General features: G+C 41.9%; 1 protein-coding gene across 1 annotated transcript in view; it reads left to right on the top strand.

Moving 5' to 3' along the window:
• CRB1 (crumbs cell polarity complex component 1) overlaps positions 1 to 27345 on the top strand; it is an 81479-nt gene that overhangs the window by 24017 nt on the left and 30117 nt on the right. Inside the window, exons 3-5 of the mRNA XM_065743068.1 lie at positions 5268 to 5463; positions 6889 to 7028; positions 7417 to 7596. Coding sequence (XP_065599140.1) covers positions 5268 to 5463; positions 6889 to 7028; positions 7417 to 7596 — 516 coding nt within the window. The remainder of the gene's footprint in view (positions 1 to 5267; positions 5464 to 6888; positions 7029 to 7416; positions 7597 to 27345) is intronic.

Raw genomic sequence — 27345 nt, 5'->3', positions numbered from 1 at the left:
TAACTCAAATTTTCCCCTTTTGTTATTTTTCCTGATTTAATCTGGCTGAATCCACAGTTAGATTTCTTTTTGCCAGAAGAAAAGTTTCCAAAATTCATTTCAGGCTTCTTTTCTGGGAAGGAAAGCAGCAATATTGCAGTGGGTTCCAGGCATTCAAAAAACCGTGTCTTCCTCTACAGAATACATCTGCTGGCTACTTCATATGAAAAAAAAATTACACTCTAGAAGAATGGACACTTGTCAAGAAGGCAGGTTATCAGTTTGAATCAAGAAACAATTATCCTTAAGACTCCATTCTTGTTCTTCAGGTTTTTAGCAGTTCAAAGTTGATGAAATTTTACACTGCCATATAGGAGCCTTCATGGCTAAGTTAGAAGGTTTGGTAACAATGTGAACTAGGAACTCTGTCACAAAAAACAAACAAACAAAACAAAACAGTGTAGTACTAAAGCCTGGAAAGAAAGACTTTTCAGGACCAAAAAAGGGTAAGAAATTAAGGACTAGGGAAAAAATGTCCTGCTGAAAGAGAAAAATAGACATTTTACAGGCAAATTTTAGCTTTCCAAATGGAATCAGGAAAATCAAAAAAGTGCCACTACATGTACAAAGGCCATCTCTCCCACTGCCCAGAAATCACATATATCCTGAACTCACCGCTTACCCTGTACAGACTTCACTTTGACTAATCGTGTTGACTTTCTCACCCCTGCCCTTCCAGAAACAGAGGAACTAGTGGAATTGGAACATCACATAAGTTACATAGGAGGAGAACTGTGATCAGGTTCCCAAACTGCCCATCTTGGGATAAACTTCCATTTTGATTTTCCATTTCTGATCCCATTTTTAAGGTATAGGTGTGATATTTCTTGTCTACTTCCTCTACTGGAGAGCACAGAATCACTGCAGGGGGCTGTTTCTTTCAAATTTCAAAGCTGAATTCATAGATAGGATAGCAACAGAGCGCACACTGAATCATTAAAAAGCAAAAAGGGGATGTGTTTTAGCGATAGATTGCCAACCAGGTAAACAAAGAGAAAAAGAATCACACAGCAGAAGAAGGAAAAAAAAACCCACCACAGCTATTGCTTCAAGTGATTCAAATGAATAAGAAATAAGAGATACAGTTTACAGTTCCATCCCAAAATCCCCAGGCAGGAAAGGAAGTCAGAGGTAAAAAGCAGCTTTCCTTCTCTGACGCAGCTCTTGTTGGAAGCCAGCCCTCAGTTAGCATCCCTCGTGAGCAGGGTGAACGTTGTTTGAAGAAAGCTTGTTACCTTCCTGCCACCCCACTGCTACCAGCGGGTGTCTGAGCCCAGGCCAGGCAAGGGGAAACTGCACAACCAGGGGAAAGCAGGAGGAAGCAGAAGCCTATTAACAAGCAGCATGGCTACTCTGCAATGATTAGACTCAGCCCAGACCTCCTGTGGTATTCAGGAAACTGTATTTGTTTAACCTGCACTGTCAGTGAGGCCCGGGCCTGGATTCGTAGACCGAGAACTCAGCTTGAGAGACAGAGCCTACACCTTAGAAACAGAGGGAGAAAACATAATAAAATAATAAAAGCCCAGACAGAGAACTGAAGATTTAGACCAAAATAAACTGCTGGAGGGGCTCACCCTGCTGGAGTCGCCCTGCTTTCACCACAGAATTCTGCAGGTTTCCAGGTAGATGCTTTTAGGTCTTGCCAGAAAACAAGCAGAGTCACCCCGAGCGCAGAGCACTCAGAACAAGCAGAGCTAGGAGATGAGAGAGCCAAGGAAGAAAAAGATGTTTAAAACACAAAGGAGAAGGAGCTGCATTGCTTTGACACACGGCTCCAATGCCGCTCTAAGCAGCACAGAGATGAATCACCACTGCTCTGTACAGGAGTGGCAGGCTGCTCCTTCAGCAGTAAAACAGCAGCTTTTAAAGGCTACTTAACCAAATGATTTATTCGAAGCATTCTTTTTTTTGTTGTTTTCTGCACCTTGCTGTGAGTTGTGCTAAATGCACAAGTCAGGGAGATTACTGGATGAAAGCCCCGAGGTGTCCCCACTGGTAATAAAAACCCTCATTTACTCCGCCAGGGGATCTTGCCAACCATTAGTATCCCAGCCTGACACCATGAATTACTGCAGGAAGTCATCCAGCCTCATCTCATATCCCTAAGATGTTAAAAAGGTGGTATCTCCTGATATGGAGTTAGAGAATGCACAGTAAATTCTACAGCAGTAATGTTAACCAAATGCCTGAGTTACAGGCTGCAGTTGCTACTTGCAACTGGTATTCTGTATGACTGCTACACTGCAGCACTTCCTAAAATAGCTGAGAAATGTCACACATAATTCTTACACAAATGGAAGAGGTTAGAACGCACCAAGAGCCCAAGACTGGAAAATTTAGCATGAAATCTGCAGTTTCTATGATAATGTTCTACATGTGTGAAATTATTTACAAGACATGTGTCATGCAGCTGTTAAATAATGAAGCCCAATTGCCTCCTCGAAGTTTCGCTGGCTACCTTAATCAAATGCCTCTTTCCCTCCATTGGCCTAATTACACTTGCTTTAATTCACCCCAGCAGAGCCAGGCGATGGCGCCTGTTGGCTGCCCGCAGCCAGGGATGCTAATTACCGTGCTGCACTCCGCCGAAGGAAGCCAGTCCTCTCCAGTGCTTTGCTGTCAACTACCCAGGACACGTGACTGCTCCAAAAACCAGCCTGAGCCCAAGACAAGGGCATGCCTTTTGCACTTGGAAAGCACTTCAGGGTCAGATGAGATAGGTACAACAGGCTACATCCATTCTTCATGCAGAACTTCTACTATGATGTAACTTAAACAGACTTTGTACAACACAAGGAAATTAGTATCCGATGAATCCTAGTTCTCACTCAGTATTCTTATCAGTAAATAAACACCATGCAAATATTTACAGCAGATGCACTGTATGCCTTAGGCACTAAAAGGCACATTCCCTCAGCCTTTAGGCACCCAGTTGTCAGGCTACCAGAATGGAACATCTATTCTACAAGCTGATTGTTGGTACAGATTTTCACACTGCTATGCAAACCAGCGCCATGCCAAAAAAAAAAAAAAAATAGGAAAACTGCTAAGCGGCAAAAAATCTTGTTGAATCAAAGTGCTACTGTTGCTGTCCTTGTGCCTGCCTGTGCTCAGCCTTGTTGAGCCAAATCACCTCACCCCACGAAATCCAAAACTCCCTTCCAACTGGGAAATCTTCTATGAGTTCTGGTGGAGGGAAGGCATGAGCTCTTTGCCTGCTCCTTTAAATCTGGTGATTAGGAAAAACAGAAAGGCTATCCAACACACCCCATCTGGGTGCTGGGGCACAACCTCACTCCGTACAGGTAGAGGAATTCTAGGAGGCTCTCCCCTTCCCAAGGTGCCTAAACTCCACACTGCAGCGCAGGATGGCAGGGGCCTGGATCCCTCCTTTGGGCTGCACAGGGCCCACACATTCCTCCTTCTAACCTTGTCCACAGGCAGCAAGTTGGAAGTAGGGGCTGCACACCTTTCATCCTCATCTGCATTTACCTTTTACTGTGAAAGAAGAGCACAGCACTCATCTGGGAAGCAAAGCACGATAAGTATTCTCCCAAGAAACCACAAAAGTTATAAAAATCACTTGTATCCATCTTCCCAATTCCAAACACTGGTGAGGCCAAGCACTGTCACACCTCCCTAATTCCTGGCCCCACAGAGTGGCCAAGGAGTGCCCAGCACTGCCCTCCTTTCACTGCCTTCTGGCATACAATGTTTGGCACTCAGCATATTCATAACAGAACATGAGACTGAGGTGCAAACGCAGATCCAATCTTCTCATCTCCCTTCCCTGCATCTGAAAAAACCTGACAGCAGACTCGCTGCGGCTGGGCAGGAATCCCCGTTCGTGCGGCACATCACATCGGCTGGGCACATCAGGGAGGGAAGTTTTCTTCTGAGGCAGCATTGCCGAAGGCAGGTTGCTGGGCTGATAGATTAAAGACGTGAAGCACAAAACAGCGCTGAGCTCTCCTGCTAATCGGCACGGTCTGAAAGCTGGCCGGGCCGAGGCTCAGCTGAGGAGGGCCTCTTTTGTCACATGGCTCACAGCGCTTGCTGTGAGCTGTTAACACACTCTGGCACATTTACGGTCACTAGACACACTTCTGCAAACACATTGCTTACAATTACAGCGGATTCACAGGGCAATGACTGCAGAGGGATCGCTCACTACGTCTGGATGTGATGCACATTACCATAAATCCACACAGGATCACTATGGTGCTCCCACTGGCAGCCAAATCCCTGAGGCACAGACCTGGGGCAAAGACTGGTGGCCTTACCCATCTCATGCTTTATACATGGTCTTAAGAAGTTGTAAGAATACGTTCCCTAAAATTACAGTAGTCGTGCTTCTTAACTACCAGGAAGATGAAAAAAGTGCATGCACTTTAATGAGAATTAAGTTTAAATGCCATGAAAAGAGTTACGAGCTATCACCTCCTCATTTTGTTTTGATATTTTAAGATCTCTCCAGGTATTTATCCATTCTATGAATTTTTATTCTTCTTTAGACAAGCATGCTACATTCAGATGGTTGAAATAAACCAGAGATCAAGAAACAGTGCTCAATAACAGTAAAATCAGTGTTTTCAGAAGAAAGCATTCCTAGTTAAATGTACTAATTTCAAAACAGAACAGGAGAAGCAGTATCAGGAAAGAGTTAAAGATGAGCACTTAAATGAACTGCTAAGATAATCCCAATAAACAACATGTGTTCATTCCATTTTTTGAAAGCCTGCCCCATCACCTGAGAGAGGGATGAAGTTCTCAGCCCCCAAAAAGGGCCAGAAGTCCCTGCAGTTCTTCCCCCTGCTCAAGATTCCCTTCCAATCAGGAAATGCCCTCGAGAACTGTTTATAATATCGCCACTCCTTTGGCCACTGAAGAACAGACAGAGAGGTCTGCCTAAAAGCAGCTTCTTCACTACAACATGCCAACATGTTTTGGGGCTGATACCATGGATGCTAAAACAAGCTGACTTGGCAGGTGGAAGTTATTTAAAAAAAATAAAAAAAATCAGTGTTTATTATCCAAAGCATGAAATAAGTAGAAAAATATGCAGCCCATGGCTTCAACTACCAGCACAGCTTTCAGCAGGCACTTCTGACGACATTAAATTGCTCATCGCTCCTGTTACAACCAACCGAACACACACCACACCACAACACCACACCGTCACGAGAGTCTGGTGCTAACCCTGCGCTCGCTCTCTTCCCCCGCAGGTGCCAACTGCGAGCTGGACGTGGACGAGTGCCAGTCGCGGCCGTGCCAGAACGGCGCCACCTGCCGCGACGCGCCGGCCGCCTTCTCCTGCTCCTGCGCTCCCGGCTTCCGCGGTGCCCTCTGCCAGACCGACGTGGACGAGTGCGCCAGCGGCCCCTGCATGCACGGAGCGCGCTGCACCGACCGGCCCGGCGGGTGCGCGTGGGGGGAAAGGAGGGAGGGAGTGAAAGGCTAGGAGGGAAGCTCAGCGCTGCACGGCCCTTTGCTCACTGTCACCTCCCGGAGGGATGGGGCAGAGAATTGGGAAAAAAAAAAAAAGAACTTGCTGATTGATATAAAAACTACGAAAAGGAAGAGAGAAATAACAGTAATGATTTATATGTATATTTACAAACCAAGTGAGGCACTAAATCTCTCGCCCCCCCACTGGCTGATGCCAAGACAATCCCTCAGTGGCAGCTACCCACTTGACTCCAGTCAGTTTTATAATTGTTTCCACATGACGCCATGCGGCATAGAATATTCCCTTAGCCATGTGGATCAGCTGTCCTGGATCTGTCCCATCCCAGCTCCTTGTGCCCCCCAGCACCTCGCTAGCAGGGCAGCAAGAAGGGGAGAATTGAAATGACCTTGGCTCTGTGCAGCACTGCTCAGCAACAGCTGAAAAAATCACTGTGTTACTACAACACACAACAGAGCATCGTACCAGGCACTAGGAAGAAAAAAAAAATCAATTCTCTCCCAGCTGAAATTAGGACAAAATGGAATCTGCCACCAGTAGATAGGCAGAAACACTGGAAGAGAGGCAAACTAATAAGAGTCACCATAGCGACAGACTCCATTAGGAACCCATTTGATACTTTACAGCCATACAGAGCAAAAGCTCATGATGCAAAACTACCTGCCTCCCATTCACAGAAGAAAAAAAGATAAATGAAGAGAATTCAGGGCAAGGAAGCTGCTCTACCCAACTTGAATAGCCCTGCCCAGAGGTCCAACACAGCCCAGGCAGCTGGAGCTCTGGTGAGCATTTGTCCACTGAGATCAGCATGAGATTTTTAGTCTGAAAATACATCAATATGAAAATTACTTTTCTGATTCACATCCTTATCATTATATTTTATATCTTAAATTCAAATGCCACCTGACTACATCATCTCTGAATATAAGAACAATCCATACTCAAGTAACACGCTGCCCTGCCGTATGTTTTTGCTTACTTACACTTAAACGGGACACTGAAAAGTTCATACTCAACTGCTGGATTCAGTGGTCAGCAGTTCTCTGGCATTCCCTCATGTCCAGCATGTAGCTCCTTCCACATATTTTTTCCAGGTCTGAGATTTAGGTATTAAACACAGAAATTACCAAAGAAGTGTACTCTTACTGCTCAGGAAGATTTCAGATGCACAATTTCTTGTTTTTGTATTTATTGCCCAGTTTGTTCAGGTCTAAACCCATAACAATGGCATTGCTATCAAAAAGAAGCTAAAATTACTGTTACTATTGGAGCTATGCAAGTAATTGACATTTCCATACTAAGACTTAAAAAAAGCACGGGAACTCTGTGTTTGGGAACAGAGCCTGGGCTCCTAAGTGACCCCTTTATCTTGTGTACAGGTACACTTGCAACTGCACTGGCACTGGGTTCATGGGCCTGCACTGCGAGATCCTCGTGCCCCCATGCTGGTCACAGCCATGCTACAACAATGCCTCGTGTGAGGACAGTGCTGATGGATACACCTGTCACTGCTGGCCAGGTAAGCCCCAGGTTCTCCTGTAACAGCCCCCATCTCTGGACTAGATAAGTTCACCTTTTTTGCTGATACAATGAAAGCATGAAGCCACACGACCCTCACAGTGGTCTACAAGCTCCCTGCCTGCTGGGCTCCATTCCTCACCACAAGCCTGGAGGGAGCCCATGTTCTGCCGAGCACAACTTGGGGGAGGTTCAGGTTGGATATTAGGAAACATTTATTCTCAGAAAGAGCAGTGGTTCAGTAGAACAGATTGCTCAGGGAGGTGGTGGAGTCACCGCACCTGCACAGAAGTGGCACTGAGGTACGTGATTAGCGTCACGGTGGGGATGCACTGGTGGCCAGACATGATAATCCTACAGGTCTTTCCCTCCTCTGCTCGCCCTTCCAGGCTACACCGGCTCCCACTGCGAGACCGACATCAGCGAGTGCAGCAGCGCGCCGTGCATTGCCGGCCGCTGCCTGGAGCGCTCCTGGGCCGCTCGTTACGGGCACGAGCCCGCGCTGCCGCCGCCCTTCCGCCACGACCGCGCCGAGGGATACGTGTGCGCATGCCCGCCGGGCGTCCGCGGTGAGCGCTGCGACACGGAAGGGCACGGGGGGGTGCGCGTGTCCGGGCGGCGCGGGGGTCCCTCTGGCGGCCGTTCCGTGGGGCGGTTGTTCGTGACCGCGTTTGGGTCAAAGCATAAACTTGTGTTAGTGGCACGGGTGTTGTACGAACGAAAACCAAACAAGCAATGACCAGAGATCGTTCTCAGCGAGCGGCCGTGCCCGGACCCAGCGTTCTCATCCCTGCGCTCCTCTCAGCATCCCACAGAATGCACCGGGACCGCAGGGAACGCTTGTCCCTGGGAGCATAGCACCCGCTTGGTTATAAATGCGGTCTGGCGTGTGGTAATATCGTACAGCTGAAATTAAAAATAAACGGTGCGTACGCCCGTGCTCCTAAGAAGCGAGAATCGTAACCCTATGAAAGGAAACACGCTGAGGTCTGTGTCTAACACAGCTACTAAACACGCTGGCTTTGGGTTGTGCAACTCTGGGCCTCAACTCTTGTCCTGCCATCCTGTGCCCTTACTCTGCAGAAAACACCATAACTGGACTCACAGAACCAGGCTTCCCTTCCTCCTTCTTTGCCTGCACGGCTCCCAGTAACTCGCACTCGGAAATGCCAACGCCTTTCCCTCCGGAGTGGCAGCGGAGCTGTTCGCTCCGTTCCGCTCCCCCAGCTGTCCTTCCCCGTCCCGTCACTGCGCGCTGCTCTCGTACCGCTGTAGTGCGCAGCGCGGGGCTCCCAGCCGGGCCGCTCCCAGCCCTTACCTCCCCGCGCTCCCCTCCCGACGATGCCTCGTATCTCCGCTTCCTTCCAGCAACGTTCAGCTGCTGGGCTTCTCTTGTTCCCCCTCCTGCCCTTTTGTAACATCTCCATGCTCTGTGAGACAGCTGAGGAGGTGGGCCCTTCCTCAGGCTCAGTCCTTTATCCTCCCACTGCCCCATCTATTGCCCTCACCTGCGTCGTTCTGGTCTGGGTTGGGGTTCTGCTTCTTTCAGCCACGCTGGAGGTCTCCCTCACTCCCCAGGAGTCAGTGGACCCACATGTAGGCAGGCTCTGATCAGTCTGAAAGACAAACAAGTGTCAGAATCTATTAAATCTATTAATCTTTAATCCATTTTTTTTTTCAATAGCTAGCCTCCTAAATCAAACTGCAGAGCTCTTTGGAGATTGCATTGCTCCAAGTCTTGGGGACTCTGACATTCCTGATAACGTTCTGTGCAAATGACCTGAAGCCTTGGTGTAAGTTCAGTTATTGATATCCCTGCTGGATGCTAGATGGACACACAATTAGGGAAAAACAAACAAAAAAAAAAAAAGAACCAAACACAAAACAATAGCAACCCCAAAATAATTATTCTTAGCAAACAGGTACACTCAGACAGCTGGGGTCACGAGCAGCCTTTGATAGGGGTGGCTCTAAGAGCTGCTGGTGAAATGCCTTTCATCACCTGGCTGCAAACTGATGTCAGGACAAGGGTAACACGCTGACACAAAGAGCCTGTAAGGTGCAATGGAAACATTCACTTCTGATGCTGAGCAGTCCACTTTCTCCAGTCATAGCCAAATTCACAATGAATTAACCACATTTTAATGGGAGTTAAGGAATACATAGGACTGGAGTTGACTGCAGATTCTGTGTAGCAGATGAATCCCTGATCAGGATCACTGGGTTTACAGGTGCTTGTCTTATGAATATGAACTAAGCCAACTGTACTTCTGCAAGGCAAAAAGTCAGATCCTTTTATCTGGGCATCAGCACATCTCATTGATGCCGAAGTCTTGCATTTTTGCAGATGAGAGCCAGTTCTTCTGGCCTCCACATCCGAATGTCTGTATGTGTTTTAGGTGTAAAGCTTCAGGTTCCTACTGAAACAGGACAAAGATTTTCTTGACTATATCACATTCAATATTTTATTATTCCTCTTTCCTCAGTCAAGGATTAGGAGAAGACTTTAAGCGTACTTTGCTGTTCCAGTTTTGTGAAGAAATAATAAACCATGTAGCCTGTATTGTGAGGACCATATCCCAAAGCCATTGAAGTCAGGGGAAAGGTGCCATGACATCTGGGGACGTTTGTCGATTTTGTAATGAGTATAAAATGGCATCACTGCCTTACTGGATAAGATAGCACATTACTATAAGTCAGCTGAAAAACTTGCTATAGTTCTCAGCCCCGAGGGCAAGAGATAATAGAGCCTATGTCAGGATAAAGTATTGCCCCACACAGCTGGAAGAGGGGAGGAAATACTGTCTGGTATTTCTTGTTGCAGTTGATGATTCTTCTAGCTGAACTGCTAGAAGTCTTGAGAGGATCAAATCTGCCCCGTTGGTAACTCAAATGACTGATTTGCAACCAGACTTATTCACACAATTTGATTCTAAGGAATAAAAATCCTGATGTGGCAAATTTTTCCCATCCTGGAGTTTTTGAAGCCCATTAGATATTTGCCTTGTCCCACATCAAAGACAGAAAATTTGTGAGCAGGTTCTACAAAGGGTTAAAGTTCTCCAGTTCCCGTCTAAGTCAGAGGGTCTGGGGATGCTCAGATTTCAAGAGGTCTCAGTACTCTGCAATAGTAAGCCCAGCATTTTTGATATTACCTTGGTCTGCTGGCCCCCTAGCACAGAAGCACTTTTAATAGGTTGAGGTTTCATTTCAAGGTCTTGTGATTTGTTACTGCTAGCTACAGGCAGCAGTTACCCTGAAACTTCATCCTTTCATATTGTGCATGTATTGTATTGCTCCGGCATCACACTTTTTGAAAACAGAGTGTTATTTGAAAGGTTCAGCTTCTCACTTTCCTCATGAAAATATGTGGAAAAGGAACAGAGCAGAGCTATGAATTTGGTAGTGATGCATTTCACCAGGTTGTAATAAACTTAACACCATGTCAGAATTAAGGAGTCTTGAACCTGCAGGCTCTGTCAAGTGCCACATTCCAGCTCTGACTGGAACCAGAGGAGGGAGAGGGAGTAGCATGAGCTGCCAGGGAATGTACCATCAGGAGGGACAGAACTACTATGTGACTGTGGGCTGCCAGGGGATGTGCCACCAGCAGGGACAGGGCTGTCTGTGTGGCTGTGGGCTGCCAGGAGATGTGCCACCAGCAGGGATGAGGCTGACTATGTGACTGTGAGCAGCCAAGAGATGTGCCACCAGCAGGGATGAGGCTGTTCATGTGGCTGCAGCAGGAATGTGAAGGAGCAAAGCTACCAACCAGTTTGTAGGCAGGGTGTCTACTGCCTGCTGACACGGAGACAAGTGCTGGCTGACGAGGTTCTGATTGCTTCTGGTGTGTTGTTATCCACTGTGGGCCAGCTGTGCCAGCAGCACTGCTGCTCACTTTGGCATCGTGAGGTCCTAAGTGGGATTTTTGGCCTTTCTATTTGTCGTGTTTTCTGTTTTTCCCTTTTAAATCTCCTTGGCCCTTTTCCCAGCATGTTGGACCGTTGCAAAAGAAAATGATATGATCAGACTGGAGTCGTATGTGTGTTGAATTTCTGGCATGTGCATGGGGGAAAGAAACTGTCTCCTGGAGCGAGATGAGGCAGATAAGTGGCCAGCCAGTACAGGAGACTACTGAACACACAGGTAACCAAAGAAAACCTCAACCTGGACACATGGGACTGGTCTTAAAAATGGTTCATTTAGGCTCCGATTCTGAACAGCCAGGATGTAAGAAGCACAGGCACACACAGAGCATTGGGCTTCCATTTCCCTGCACATCTTTGGATGATGCTGCAGACAGCACTCCGCAGCTGACAGGGCTGCCTGTGTCTCAGCTGGACATACTTCTCCCCTCTAGCCTCCTTTCCACATGTGACTATTACACAAACACATAAGTGATGTGACTCTTCCAAAAAGGAAATCAAGCAGATAAATAGCTGTGTTCTCATCTTGTCTCCAAACTGCAATGTTTTTCTCTATTTCCTCATCAAGCCTTCCTCCATCACAGCAGCTTAATTAACTGTGTTTCATGGGCCATCATCACAGTTTAAAAGGTTATTTTCTCTTTATTCTGAAGACAGAAGACAAGACTATTCAAGAGGCATTCACCAGCTTTCTTTTTCTATGCCCAAGGAAAGGATCATGAGAAAAAAAGAAGATACAAAGAAAAAATGAAACACTTTTTTCACTGCAAGGAGACAAAAGAAGAGAGAAGCTGGGCTGGCTTGAGCTGGAAGGCTTTTTCTTCTCCCTTCCCAATCTTCCTTTGTGAAAATAATCGTTAGGATCCCTCCTAATGTAAAATTCTTCAAGGTCCTACAGGGAAGGAGATGTCCTTCCTGATTACTGCAGTAAGTTCTTTGTCTCTGAGAGGGCCTTTCCACGGATCAGGAAGGAAAGCTGGGGGCTGCACCTTCTCCCAGTCTTTTGTGAGCCAGAAATGGATGAGAAAAGTTACCCAAACTTGCTGGCCCTACAGCAGGTTAGGTCAGAATTCCACTTGTGCTACGATCAGTATGCCTGGTCACACCAGCTTTGCTTTATTGCTTGCCAAACAAAGAAATGGTCCAGGAGACCAAGGTGGCACTTCTCTGACATGTCTCAGAATAGCTTGGCAGTGGGCAAAGCAGAAAGTCAGCCAGAACACTTACATGCATTTACAGACAGCTGTGGTAGGGTGGGTCACAGCAGTACCCATTTCTTCTAGAGTGAGAAAGTCATGGTCAGCACATGGGTTCTGCATTCATGATCTCATCTCCAGTACAAGACAGGGAAGTGCCCCAAGCCCTCAAACTGCCTCAGTGGAGCTTAGGCCCAGTTCAGTATCAGGTCAGGAGGTAGAGCTAGCTCATGATAATTCCTGCACAAATGAAGGTTTGAGAAGGCAAATGTTGCTACTATCAAGGACTCATTCAGAGGTAGCTGGTTTAAGGAGAAATTCTGAATACAAGTACAACACATGAAATAAAGAACTAAGATTTGATGGATGCATCAGCTTCTTACCATTCTGGAATTGTAGAGAGGCTGTAAAGGGAGTGCAAACATATATATATTTTCCACCCAGATTCAATTCATTCATCACTACACTGCCAGACAGCTGTGAAAGGATCCCTAAAAAGTGAGACGTTTAGCAGGCTTGCTGGCATTGGGCAGCTATGCAGAGAAACAGGGGAATGTGTTGCCATTTTCTGAAAGAAGTTCAGAAAGAACTTCTGAAAGAACTTCTGAAAGAAGTTCCTGTTTACTTGGAGCAATCTCTGCAGCTCTGCCCTGTCTATCTCTGTTCTGGACTATGAACTCCTTCCTACACTCCTGTGCTCAGAACCACAGGGAGGGAAGACTTCACCTCTCTGCTCCCCATCAACCCCTGCAGCCCCAGCACTGCAGGATCAGTGTAGCAACACAGGATGCCCTCAGGGTCTGAGGGGGCTGCTTGTGAAAACCCAACAGGGAAAAAGACAGCACTTTAAAGTACTTTTTCAACCTTTGCTAAAGTCTCTGATCTCAAAAGAACATTTGGACAGGCTTTAATGGTCCTGTCCTCTAATGCTTTTTAACCTTTCTTCAATCCATAGCATCCTGTTAAAGAGTTCTCATTTTCATCAGAATTGATACTTTTGAGTATCCTTCTCCTCTACTTTTGTCACTGAGTTCTTCCATCACCCCTTTTTTCTTATTGTTTGGAACTGGTCAGGATATCCTCTTAAATATCCCAAAATGTTAAAGTTGAATTATGACCATTAAGAAAGGAGCTCTGGAGCACTTCACGGCAAAAATGCCCAGAATTAGCCCCAAGACCTGACAAGTTGTCTGCAACTCTGAGAATCATACTTAGCACCCTACTATAGTAATGTATATTTTTTCATAAGGAATGAAAATGACTCTCAGAAATAACTCTCCTTGTGGCATGTTGCACTGGAAATCCAAAAGGATCACTGCATTATTCAGCACCAAAAGAATGCACAAACATCAGGGGTTTGAGTTAGAAATATAGAAAATGAAGTGTTAGCATCTACCCGTGTTATTTTCAGAAAACATATAGAATTTTATCCCTTAAAATTTCACAGCTGGCCCTTCATTACTATGATCTATTTTGTCTGGTTACGCTGATATGTTAAATTGTATAATGTAGTTCGACATGATTGACAGAGCCTGGGAGCAGTGGATATTTTGAAATCTGGCGCATCTCTCTGTGTTAAACATTGTTGCACATAAACACTTTTTAACATGAAGAGCTTTCTTCCTTGTAGGGGAGGAGGAGGGGATGAATGATTTTCAGCCATAAGCTCCCAGGTCTTGCAGAAAGCATACTTAGATTTAAGGAATACTTGCAAAAAGTGTTCTTCTTTAAAAAATATATATATAGGTAATGCGAAAAAGACAGTTGTATATTATTTGGCAGAAGGAATAATGCTTTTCAAGTACTCATTTTTGTGACACTCATTCGTAATGGGTCATTCAATTATAGGACTACTAAAAATAGTCCAAATATTCAGTGAGAATTTTCCTTCTGGGGCTTTGTGCCTACTTACTTTCTTCTTTCTGAATACTGAAAATAAACTCTCCCTAGCCTTTTTAATTGGTACCTCTCTGGTATTTATAGTCTCCTACAATCCAGTTTAGCCACCTCTTGGCTGAGCTTATGAATCCACTCAGTTCCATCCTTCCCTGCAGAAGTCCCTAAGTCTCTCCAACCTTTTAATTTCTTGCTTGCTTGGCCTGAGTGTAACAATTAGGCAGTATCTTATGCAGCCTGGAACCAAACAGTATTCCTTTTGCCAGATTCTTTCTTTTACTGAATACACAGTAATATCATTTTCCTGTTCAAAACAGAAACTGCCATGTATCTCCTGCTCTGTGAGCTGATGGAATGTAGAATGCACATCATGGCATTACAGTTAACCCTATATGCTTCCTCAAATGAGGTGTTTCTTGCACACACACATAGCTCCCCTGTGGATGTATGCAGACTGGAGACAAACATAACCACTGCTGAAAGCAAAGTTTTAAGTGTGATCTGAGTTATAACTGTGCACAAACTCTGGAGAAACCAAAGGAATTCGGCATATTAAACTGACAGCAGAACTTTGTTCATCCTAAAAATTTGATTCTCCATCTCAGGAACTGGTTTTCAGCACTATATCCTATAGAGTGACATCACTCTGGTCAAATTATAATCAAGTTACAAAGTCAAGCAGATGCCCAACTTGTTCTTCAAACTGAAAGAAAATCTAAATCTACATGTACAGTCCTCTCTAACCTGGAGAAACTGTTCAGTGAGTAGATAGTAAAGAGAAGATCGGTGCTATGGGACCAATATATTTTACTTCCTCAATATATTCTAATTAAAAGAATATTTAAGGTCGAATGTCAAGCGATAAACAAAATGACCCAATTTAATAGTTCAGTGTTTTACTAGATGATTTTGAAAACAGCCTTAATTATTTCACCGTTGTGAAGCCCATTAAAATCAAGTTTATTGGAAATAAGGTAAATTCTACGGTCAAACATTTAAAAGGCATTACTTCTCTTTCTCCTATAACAGAGGAAATCAAGAGTGACATTAAAGAAGCTGAAGGGGTTTCTTCAGGAATAGCACGTAGGCAAGTAATTCTGAATGATGTGCTCGTACATGTAACAATATATGCATGTACACATGCACGTATGCACTAGTACACATGTATATAAATCTGTAGACACATATATTACAGCTCTTCAGGGTACTTAGCTGCTCTGCTTATAGCAAGCCTTTCTTTGATCACTAATTTAAAAGGTCCACAACTTTCATCTTTTCTATTGTGAAGTGCACAGTTTTCTGGCTGGTTTGTTTTGTGGCAAGAATGAAAGATTTGTCTTCATTCCTTTCGTCAAGATTTGCAGCATGCAATGTGTATGTGTATTAACAAGCAGAGTTTATGTTGGTCTTCATTACTAATTAATTATTCTAACTGCATGGCTTCTGAAGTGGGAAATGTGTAATGTTTGCATGCCAGACCTGTGTACATTTTATATGCCAGCAATATTGGCCTATATTCAGGAAAAAAGTCAAGACGCTTGAGTAAATCTATTTCAGATTAAAGTATGCAGGCTGCTGTTATCTTGCTATGGCTTTAAATATAAATGGTGTAAAACCATTATCACTTAATTCTTGTCAAGGTCATGGGATTTACACAGCTTAGCTTTTCTGTTTACATGCTTATTTTACATGCCTTTGAAATACCATTTCTTACATGTTAACATCTCCAAATAACCTATAGCAGCGGGATGGCATTCTGCTCCATCCTCAGTAGAGGACTTTATTTCGTAAACTGCTCCTCTTACTTCCCACAAAATGTGTAAGTTGCCCTAGTATGTAAAAGTATGCAGTTTATTTGAACTAGCATCAGCATTTTAGTACCAGTGTTGTTCTCTGTACTCTGCCTGAACCTCTTAACCTGTATGAAATACTGCATACATGTAGCATCTGCTACGCATTAACAAAAAATTGGATTTAGTCTGTGTTTCAACTCAGTCACTGGAGCCTATTTTGAGGCTATGAGAGATGCTATTGCTTGAAGTATTTGTGATATTTGTTTGCTAGACCTAATTCTTACTATCAGTTTTCAGCTGTCACACCGCACAGTTTGGTTAGCAGAAACTTCTGAATGGAGTTTAGTGATACTGGTCTTCAGCCCATCACACAAAGTCCACTCAGAGCTGTAAGAGTTATGGAAAGAACAAGCACCTGGGTATTAAGTATAGAAAAGTAATTTGGTGATCAAGATCAGGGCTACTCTTCCTTAAAAACTGTCAGCATCTTGGAGGGTTGGCTTTCACACAAAAGTAACTACATAATTTTTCATCCCAAAGTACTGGGTTTTGCTGATTGCAGTAGTAGTCCTGTTGATGGAGCTATTTAGGTGAAAGGAGGAATTCCACTTCTGCTAAAGGTTAAACACCCACCATGAATTTTGCACTCTCCTTTCAAAAAAAAGGGACAAAAGAAAAAAAATTACCCAAATGTTGAGCAAAATATTCTTGTTTTCTTCTTTATCATTAAAACACCAGCAAAAGACTTATAGACCCTTACATAAGGTTCCCATAATGCCAGTGGCATAAATGAAATCAGTTTTTAAAACATAAAAGGCACCTCATCTAGGCTCAGAAATGTCAGTAGTAATTACAAACTTTGTTTCCAAGTATAATAAGTTCTTTATTTATGGTGTGAAACGTTTTTTACCCTTTTGAACTTTCACTATTCTAAGCCAAGCTATATTGTTGGCCTGTTCCTTTAAAAGTAATTGCTTCTGGACTGAGAAATTGAATGTCAAGTTCCAACTTGACATAAATTAAATGGTTACGTTAATAGTCTGGCCCATGGTAGAAGTGAGTGTTTTGGTTCTGGGTTTGACTTCAGGACACAACCCCTTGATCACACAGGTCAGCACAGATGGGAAATATTGAAGAGGTACCCTAGGTTGACATGAGAAAGAAAGTGTCTTGTATTGACGTATCACAAACTGTCTGATCCATTAAAAAGAAGCAATGTCAGACTCCACAGAGAATAAAGCTTGGTTGTCATAGGTCATTATGTTCTTAAAAAAAAAAAAAAAGGAGTAGTTGGAAGGAAAATCACAATGATAGAAATCCTCAGGGCTGTCATGCACATATAATCTTCTAAACCTTCTTGATTTAACACTGCCAAGCCTACATACAGGGAGAAGAATCCAAACACTCATGTTTACAGTACAGCCACGTCTCAGATTCCTTACCTGTTCCTGTTACATACAACATACAACATTTTACATTTAAAAGCAGGTTATCACTGTAACTGAGTCTCACAATTGTGTGATCTGGTCTTAAGTAGACTTGTATTGCTGGCAGTCATGCCAGCAAGATAAAGCAGTAGATGGTTCTTAAAGGATAAAAACCATGTGAAGATTGGGAGAAGCTTTAATTTTTTTCTTTTTTTTTCTTTTTTTTTTTTTTTGACTTTGAAAAGGTATTTCCCCCCTTTAAAATTTTCTTTTCTTTTTCTTTTTTTTTTTTCAACTACTTAGTGAATATGTAGACTGTAATAGCATCCTTTCTTGAATGCTTAGGTTTGTAAGTATATATATACATATATCACAGAATCAGAAGACTGTTGGAACTGGAAAACACCTCTTGAAATCATTTCATGCAACCCCACTGCTCAAAGCAGTGTGAGTTTAAGCTTAGGCACACGATGTCTTCACTGGGCTCTACTGTGAAGTCTTCTCTCTTCCCTTCAGGTATTTATATGCACTGAGAAGATTCCTCCCCCCTGAGCCTTCTCCTCTTCAGGATGAACAACCCCAGCTCTCAGCCTTTTCTCACAGGCATATTTTTCCAAACCATTAATCACTGTCATGGTCCTTTGCTGCATTTGCTCCAGTTTGTCCACTTGTTTCTTTTGCTTGGGAGCCTGATATGCTCTCACTAGTGCTGAGTAGGGGCAAAGGGTTACCTCCACAACCTACTGGCAACTCTTTTGTCCTTTTTGAGCCCAGGAGTCTGTCAGTCCTCTTTGCTGCAAGAGCACATAGCTGAATCACATTCTATTTGTTAGCCAGCTTTGCAGCCACTCAGCCTGATGCAGGGCTTTGTGCACGAGGCTGCTCCTCACCAAGTGCAGGGGGTTGTACTTCCCTTCCTCTTACTGAACTTCTAGAGGTTCTAAAGGTTGCCCATTTCTCCAGTTTGAGGTTCCTCTGAATGGGAACACAACTGTCTGATGTATCCACCACTCTTTCCAATTCTGTTTGTGTGTATGTATGTGTAGATGTATGTAGGTACGTGTATATTTTAATACATCACCAATTAAAAAACAATCACAAATGCTTTTTCTTTGGTCAGACTTGGAAGAATTATGCTTTGCTGGCAACTAATTATCGCTGATGAGTCCCAGGTCTACTGTCTTCTCAGGGAAATAAAAGCATGTTTGGACAATGAATAATAAAAATAAGCTGGTAAAGTGAACACCAAAATTAATTTTATGTGATATACTTCATGAAAGTTATTTTATATAAATTGTTTCCTGTAGCAATTAGCTCTTAATTATTCAGGGCTTGCCCGTGGGAGGAACAGAAGTGATAAAACCTAATATTCTTATGTCTGCTCATTTATACCTTTTCAAATAAACTCTAAGCTGGCTAAAATAAGGCACAAGCCATTTCTGCTTAGATAGTCTGACTGATTTCTTCAGGTACATGAAGTTAAAGAGTATAAGCAAGCCTTTTACTGATTGTCTGGGTGTCTACACCTTCATTTTGAAAAAAAATAACAATAATTTACTTAGAAAATAACTTCTGCTGATTTTTTGAAATAAATGGACTAAGGAAAGCATGCTTTCCCTGGTTGACACTGAACTTTGCACTTTCCATAAGCAGTCTCCTAAAAGAAAAGAAATCTAGTACAGATAGCTAATTTCTGCTGATAAGTAACTGCTAGAAGTAGAGTTGGTGAATCTGATTCTGATTGCTCTCCTCTCTCTCTGCTGTGATTCTTAGAGTCTGACTGTGTTAAAAACTCAACGCTATTACAGAGTATCATATAATGATCAATACTATCATGGCTGTAGTTGCTGTTGTATGGGCACCGTTTTTGCTTAACAGGGAGGATTAAGAATCTGTTACTAGGCCAGAATATTGTATTCAGTCACTAGCTATAGTAACAAATAGAGAAAACGATTTAAATGATGTTTTTCAAGTATGTCTGCACAACAATAGGAAGTCTAGCATAACTCTAGCATGACTCAGGTAATCCTCAAAAATGATGACCAGAAGTCCACAGCATGCTCGTGCAATTTTAGCTGGAAGTCCGTTGCATTCCCAGTGGGACAGTTATGTGACCTAGTGAAAATGACACTTGTTTAGGTGTCACGCTTCCCAGCTTCAGGATATATTCCGTTTATGTTTAATACATGAAATCTCAGATAAACAATTCCATCCAAAGAATGTTTATGTGAGTTTTCACATTGCAAAAGAAGGGAATGAGAGAAATGAAAAAATGAAAAGACTATTATCTCCTTCCATTTCCATTGCTATTGAATTTGATGACAGTCTACAATCCAAAGTCTTCTGCATCTACTACTAGTCTACAGTCTATAGCAAGCCACTGCTATTTACACAGGAAAGAAAACCCGTCAGGTAAAACAATTGCCGTATAAAAAATGGCAGAGTGGATAGTTTGAGGTAAAATACTCGTTTTTCCACATTTGGAATGACAGGAAAGGATGTAAAAATGCATCCAATAGGAACAGAGAAACATAATTTTACAAACTATAAACAAAGATCATCTTTATACAACTTATACAGCTATTCTGCACACAGCTTAAATCGCATGCAGTATGCACATGCTATGTATGTTCACACATACATATTTTATATTTTTCTGTTCTCAAGTCTCCATCCCCAGTTAAGTTCTATAGGCCCAATTAAAACTATGATTTTCTAGTCTGCTGGCTTTTTCAGACTCTCTTAATATTGACTGACAATGAAGTTATGTAAATGCAATCGCTTTTGTGTGCTGTGGAGACTCACATTGGTTTTAGCAATATGGAAAACCTTGCAGAGGGCTGACTATTTTCAAAGCAGAGGCTGTGCCACACCAGGCAGCACAGTGGCTGTGCTTGCCCAGCTCAGTTAAAGCAAGCTAGAAGCAGCCAACAAGAGACAAGGTAGAAAATCCTTCTTAGGGGAGACTAGTCACATTTCTCAATGGAAGTGTTCATCAACAGCAAGAAAGCCCTTATGTGTTTGTAGAGGTGAAAATTCATTTGTTTTCCAATTCCAGAGTGAATCATATGCTCCAAACAGATTTTTAAGTCAATGAAACATGACCTTGTATGATCTAATTAAACAACTCAAAGGTATCGGTTGCTTTAAGATCCCTCTGGATACACTTCAGTTCAAATGCACACACATCATCTGACCGTACAAGCTCCTAAGTCTACAAAAAATGCAAATCAGAAAATTAATGATTTGAATTCAGAACTCATACTGCAGCAGTAGTCTTCTGAAAAGTAAAGCATAAAAAATGCCTGAACAGAACACATAGAAAGTAGTCTGGAAGTAGAACAAGAAATAACTTTTTTCATTTCCAAAAACCTAGTAGATAATCAAGTATCAATTCATCAGATTCTACGAAACCCAGTAACCATTCCAGTTTATTTTCTGACGGATGTCCTAATCATGCTTTGAGTGACCATCTGATCTCCAAAATCTTATTTGCTAAGTATTAGTATTATCCCCTATAATCTTTCTCCACTGAAATTTTTCTTCCTTCTTTTATTTGCCCTTCTTTTTTTATCATTTTTCTTCACTGTTGTCTGTCACACCATGTGACTGTGCTGTCTGTCGCTGCTCTCCTTCCTTCCATCAGCTCGTGTCAACGAGCTGCATGCACATTCGTACAGCCAGAAACCCTGCTCAGGAAGGATGCTGCCTGGGAAAACCAGGCTGGCTGCCACTGTTCCATTTTCATTTTTCCCTCCATCAGTCAACCACAACAGCAGCTGCTTCTTTTACTAATATACAAAGCTGACTAAAAATAGGGAAATTAAAGGAAAATGAGTGCCATGCAGGGACATATTTCCTCACCACGTTTCTCTTTACTCCAGATTCAGACCCTAATCCTACAATTGGATCCACATGGCTGGCTGTGTTAATCAAAATATGGGACAAAGGTGTAGGTTACAAGCAGCAGTTTTGCCATGCTGCCCGTCTAGGACATGGCCCCATGCCATTCGCAGGCGATATTTTTCTGACCTCTGGCTGTGCTGCTCACACAACCTCGCTAACGGAGCACTGCAAAGCAGGCACGTGGAAAAGGCTGCCTGATCTACCCAGAAACCAAAGCTCGAATTGCTCGGCTGTTTCCAATATTTATAAAACAAAATAAACACGCCAAATCTCACTAAACAACTAATCACCTACATGACCTTTTCTGTTGTTTTTTTGTTTTGGTTTTCTTTTTTTTTTTTGAATGAAAACTGTTTTAGGTGTGACAAAACACGTGAAACAAGTGGAAAAACATTTCCAAGTGCTTTTGCTCTCCAAAAAACTTTAATGATTGTAGAGATTAAGGGATTGGGCTTTTTTAACTGCTTTAAAAAGCAAGGCATTTTTACTGAAAATTCAAACTTGTCCATGAAGGTTCAGGCCAGCAAAATTTGAAAGGATTAAGTTACAGCATGCCATACTGAACGTGGCACATTATGAATTCCATATTCCTCAGCTGGAGTGACATATTTAATGATTAAGCCAAGTCACCGCGGTCTATTTCTATTTTAATATTTTTTTCCTAACCAGTATTAACTTCAGATGTACATTTCAAATGGCAAGAGGAAAAATAGCAGAATAGTGAATTTGTCTGCAATAAAGGAATAACTAGGAAGGTCTTACAGCTTTACAAAACTAGAGGTCTGTGTGAAACTTATCATGTGTAAATTATCCCAATGTTAAGATCCTGTTTTAAAAGTTTCCAGTTTTCCATATGCTCCAACTCTGCCCTGTATTGTGCCCTTCATTTAAAATGAGCTTTTCCTGCTAAGACAGTAACAGAAATTGCCATACTAGGACAAATTACTGGTCACACTAAGTTCAGTATCCAACATAAGCCAGTCTTTACTGAAGGAAAATAGAATACAATCCATTTAAATATCCCTCACTTTCTCTAATGTGATGTACACAAGAGAAAAACCTCCTTCCTGACCTCCATGATAACTGATTTATGCCCAGAAGCATGAATTTCAATTATCAGGACATAGAGATGGTCAATTTATTTCCTTGCGCTTACTCACTGATGAATGTGCATTTCCTCCTTCCAGCAAAGAGTAATTATCTCTTCACAATTATCAGCATAGATGTGGCAAAGTTAGAATTTCCATGATTGTCTGCTAAGACCTGAATGCCTGAAGAATATATACACTGCTAGATCTTTCTGCTGGTGGTTCAGCGTTAATGAGCCCCCTGTAAAATAGTTGTTTCTGCCTAAAGTGGGATTTTGTAGCAAGTACTTCCAAAACTGTAAACTGTTGGTAAAGGAAGTGTTATTGCAGATTCTTTGTCTTCATTATCCATAAAGCATATTCTAAAGGGCATGCTACAATTTAAGTTTCTCAAACATTTGCTCCTGCTTGTATCTTACATCTAGATGTGCATATATACATCTGCATTTATATATAGTTTGACACACCTATGGCTCAGTTGCTGGGATTTATTTTATTTAAGAAGATCACAGAGTTAAGGAAAACAAAGATTGGGAAGGAGCAGATGTGCAGACATTATTCAGCCTGTGTTGAGAATAAGACAAACAGACCTGTGTCACACTGTGTGCTTCTGTCAACTAACCCAGTTTTAAGGCTCCAAACTAGATGCTATGACCATGACAGAAGATCTTTTGCCAGGGTTTTGTTACCTTACTACCATTAGAAAGAATTTCTTTAAGTCTGACTTGAATCTCCTTGATGCAGTGTGACTTCCCACGTGTTTATTACCATCACAGACAACTTGCTCTCTCTTTTTTTTTCTGCTGAAAGACTGTAACCGGGTCCCCCTTTCCTCCTCTTGTCTCAAATAGCATGTCTTTTTCAGTCTCACAAGTCATGTTTTCTAAACCTGTGATTATTCCCAATGCTCTTCTGTGACTCTTCCCAAATGAACCAAACCTTCCTTGCAGTGTAGAACTACAAGTGAACTTGATGTTCCTGCTAAGCTATGACCAAGACTTTGTAAATGAGTGTGATTATTCCACCAGTGGAATAATCTTACTAGCCCAAAACTATACAAACTGAGTTAGTTCTTCCACAGTCTAATACATTAAGAAACAACTTAATAACCAAACTTTCTCTTCCATTATCCCCATATCTTACGAAAATAACTAGAGCAAACACAGGACAATCTCAAACCACACTCAGCAGAACAACAGTGAAGTCGTAACAATTAATTTCTGGTCAGGGTTACACAATTTTTATGCTCAATTTATAGTGGCTTTATATAGATCAGTTTCCTTGTTTAGTATATGAAAATGCTATCAAAGAAAATACTGTATTTATTACTGTTATTAAAGACCTTGCAGTAATTAGAGTAGGTTACTCTACCATCTTCTGTAACTCACTTTTTCATGACACGTGTTCAAAATAGCCTGCTAATGGTTCTGACATGGCTTCAGGCAGTTTGTTAAATACCCTGGTATGAGGGTTTTCATTCTTGGAGTGTCAGCAACTCAGTGTTGTCACTGAGCTGTAGTAATGTATGTCTACCCCAACCTGGTGACAAAGCGTATGTTCATAATCTTAACTCAGAACATTTGTCAGTGTCATGTTGTAATAGGAGGCTGATAACCTCCAAATTTTTCTTGTTATTTCCAAAATAAAAAAAGCATTATTAGTACTATACCTAGAGCTGCTGCACAAGGCATCTGACAAGTACCTGCATAATAACTCTTCAACATTTACTTCCTTTTGATTAAAATTTAGTTACTTACCTTTCAAAGAGTCTGGATGGCATTCCTACTCCATGATATTTGAGCTCCTAATAGAAATAATCACTCTCTGTCATAGGCTGGATGGAAAAGCAGTTTTCTGGGCACCACAGTAGAAACAACTGTGCGCTGTAGATGAATCCAAAATTGTATCTTGTGTGCAGGTCTTCTGGTGAACCTAAAACCACATTTAACACAGTCAGGAATCTCCTAATTAATGATAAAATTAGTTGAGGGAGGGGGAGGAGTTGAAAAATATGTTTGAAAAAAATCAACATTTTCCCAGGAACTTTCACAAATTGATCAAACCTTTGCAAACAAAGATCTGGACCACAGAGAGAACTTCTCACTCAGTAATAAAATTATTTTTATATTGTGGAGTATAAAAAAAAACAAAACAACAACAAGACAGTCTGAAAGAGACTTCAGAATCCACTGTTAAATTTTAAAATGGTAAACTACCAAAAACAAACAAACAAACAAAAAAAACCCAAAAAAACCACACACACAAAAAAAAAAAGAGCTGAAGAAATGCTTCAATTGTTGGTTTTTTTTCTGTCTTCAGCACATTCAAAATCTGTAGATATTAATTTCTACTAAGTGGTACAATGAAAGGCAGTGGAACAAAAACAGTTTATAACACAAAGAAACTAGACACAACCGTAGCTCTTTTCTGTTTCCATATTACACGTGCAGATTTCTAAATGACAGTGACTGCAAAAAGATTAGTCTGGTTTTATAACCCACCTGAAAACCAAAGAAAATATCATCTCGAAAAGAAAAGAATCTTATCAGCTAATACAAAGTGACAAATCAGTTTTGAATAGAACCAAGAAATAAGATTCTCAGTGAAACAGCACCGAAGCGGTGTGAGCACACTTGGACTGAACATTCTGAAAAAGAATGTAAGTACAACGCATATCTATTGCGTAAGCACTTTAATGAGTCTTACTTTAAGCCTTCTTGATCTGGCTTGGGCAAAATACACCATCAGACTACATCAGCAGGTACAGAAGTGGAGCAAGCTAATCCTGGAACAGACTCCTCTATACCAAGAACTGCTTTGAATTTTGCAGAAACTCACTTTGTGGACCGCCCAAATGCTAAACAAAATCTTTTTACTTCAGAAAAAGATGGTTGCAACTAGGATGCAGGTTTACATCACTTTAATGACAGTGTGTACAGGTAAATATTTTCTTTTTGTGTACTTATATGTGCACTTACTTAGGCTGTATTGAACACGTCACATCTGTCTGTCCAGACTGCTTGCTTGAACTTGCATTGTATTTATTAAGTGTCAAGGAACGTGAAAGAGATTTCTAACTAAAGGTGTGTATGAAAAGTGTAATTTGGGTAACACTTCTATATTGGTTTAGTAGAAATGAAAATTAGAGGCGTTTAGCAGAAGTATGCTTGAAAAATTGCTTTTGTCATTCTGCTTCTGTAAGAAAAGCTTTTCTGCTAAATTTGAAACAGATAGTTTAAGAGATTTATGGGTCGAGAAAAGCTACCCTCTAGTAGTAGTAGGTGAAAAAAAAAACGACAAAGCTATGAGTGGTGTTTAAAAACAGAGTCAAAGGGGCTGCTTCATCTCTGCTTGGAATGAAACTTTGCAGGACGAGAAAATACTAATTACCTATAGAAATAGGATACAAAATATTCATAATATATTTTCCTGAAATTTTATGTAGGCATGTAATATATTTAGAAGAGCAAGTGCTGAATGATTTCACTTTTAAAATCCAAATATGTTTAGCTGAGTAAATGTACGCAACCCTGAAAAAAACCTGTTCTTCGCAGATGCTTTTTAGAATTCCTTTTTTAACATGCTAGCTTCTCGTCCAACCTGAGCTATCTGAACTGCTTGCACAGTTCTATAAATATTGGCTAATCCTTTTATCTAGAGTGCTTTTATCTTGAGTGACAGTGGTCTTTGCTTGCATAGCAGTTGGCTGATAACAAGCAGTATCAACCACCCACTTGTACGAACAGCTGATTTATTTATTCCTCATATGAAAAAATGGTTTATTGCTTGTCTTTTGCTGCGACATATATTTATGTTTCTGATAATCGTATTATGAAATATCAGCCATTTGAATCCGTGTTTATATGTGTATACAAACAAGTACATACATAGGTACCTCCAAAATAATTATTTCACAAAATATTATTAATTTAAGTACTTAAAAAATAAGCATTTGTGTTCTGACACTGAAACACTTATGAAATTATACATACTGAAGTTGTGCTGTGATGGCTGCTTTGCAGTTAGAAACTGATGTTAATCACATTCTATGGGAAAAGAATACACCAAAAATAGTATGCCTCTGTTTTGAAAACAGCTGCTGTGTCTCTGTTAGACACCGATACTTGTGTTTTAAAAGCATTATCTAAATTTAAAGGCAGAAATGTATACAATTTCCAAACAAATTTATCACATTCGTGAACACTTTTCATTAGTTTTACTTCTAATTTGAACACAGAGGTGAGATAGAGAACAACACAGACACTGAACACTGTGTTGTGAAGTCGAGCTCAGTCCATGCATGTTTCAGTAGTCTGTGGACAAGTCCCTCCTGCAATGTGTGGCTCAGAGCACGGGCTGCCAGGCAGAGGCACTGCCCTGGCAGGGGCTTGAGGTGCTAAACAAATGTGCACAGCAGCAGAGTAGCTGGGCAGACTCCATTGCATGCCATTCGCTTGGTTGATCTTTTTAAATGGTGGGTTTCTAGTTTTTTTCTATGAAAGCTTTAATAGGAGCCCCCAGTTTTTAGACCCTTACGTTTGCCCTGATCACTCTGAGGCTCAATAGCACAGCTAAGTACAAACCTGATCCTAATGCTTTTAGGCTGAATTAACTTTTCTCTCTGACACAAAAACCCAATAAGACCCATATTCCTACAGCTGCCACAGTGAGACCGAGCTGTCCACGAGACCTGTGGACACATCGCTCTGGATGTCAAAGCAGGAGATGTGACTGAAACACTGACTGAAACAGGAAACAGCTCACGGTGACTTCACTTTTCATATACCAGAGCAGTAAAAGCAGGACAAGTCGCTAACACAGAAACTGCCACTAACTGGGCAGAGCAGCCGCTGTTCTGGCTCCCAGTCAGTACAGGTTTGGGAAGCGCACATCACTTTGGGAAAGTCAGTCCTGATGATTCATATTTCTGCCAGATGCCACTACACATTAAGGTATACAGATATCTCATGTTGGAATAAATATAAGCCTGGCTGGAAAGCAGAGAGACTGCTGTGGTACAACCCTGCTGTCAGACCAGGGAGAGCACAGCGGTGTTTGATATGCTGAGGCTTCAAGCGGAAACTGT

Source organism: Cyrtonyx montezumae, unplaced genomic scaffold, assembly GCF_038088225.1.
Source record: "Cyrtonyx montezumae isolate F1298 unplaced genomic scaffold, pur_monq_1.0 scaffold_1, whole genome shotgun sequence".
Lineage (NCBI taxonomy): Eukaryota > Metazoa > Chordata > Aves > Galliformes > Odontophoridae > Cyrtonyx > Cyrtonyx montezumae.
The sequence above is the reverse complement of the archived record's forward strand: the minus strand, read 5'-3'. Positions and strand labels throughout refer to the sequence as shown.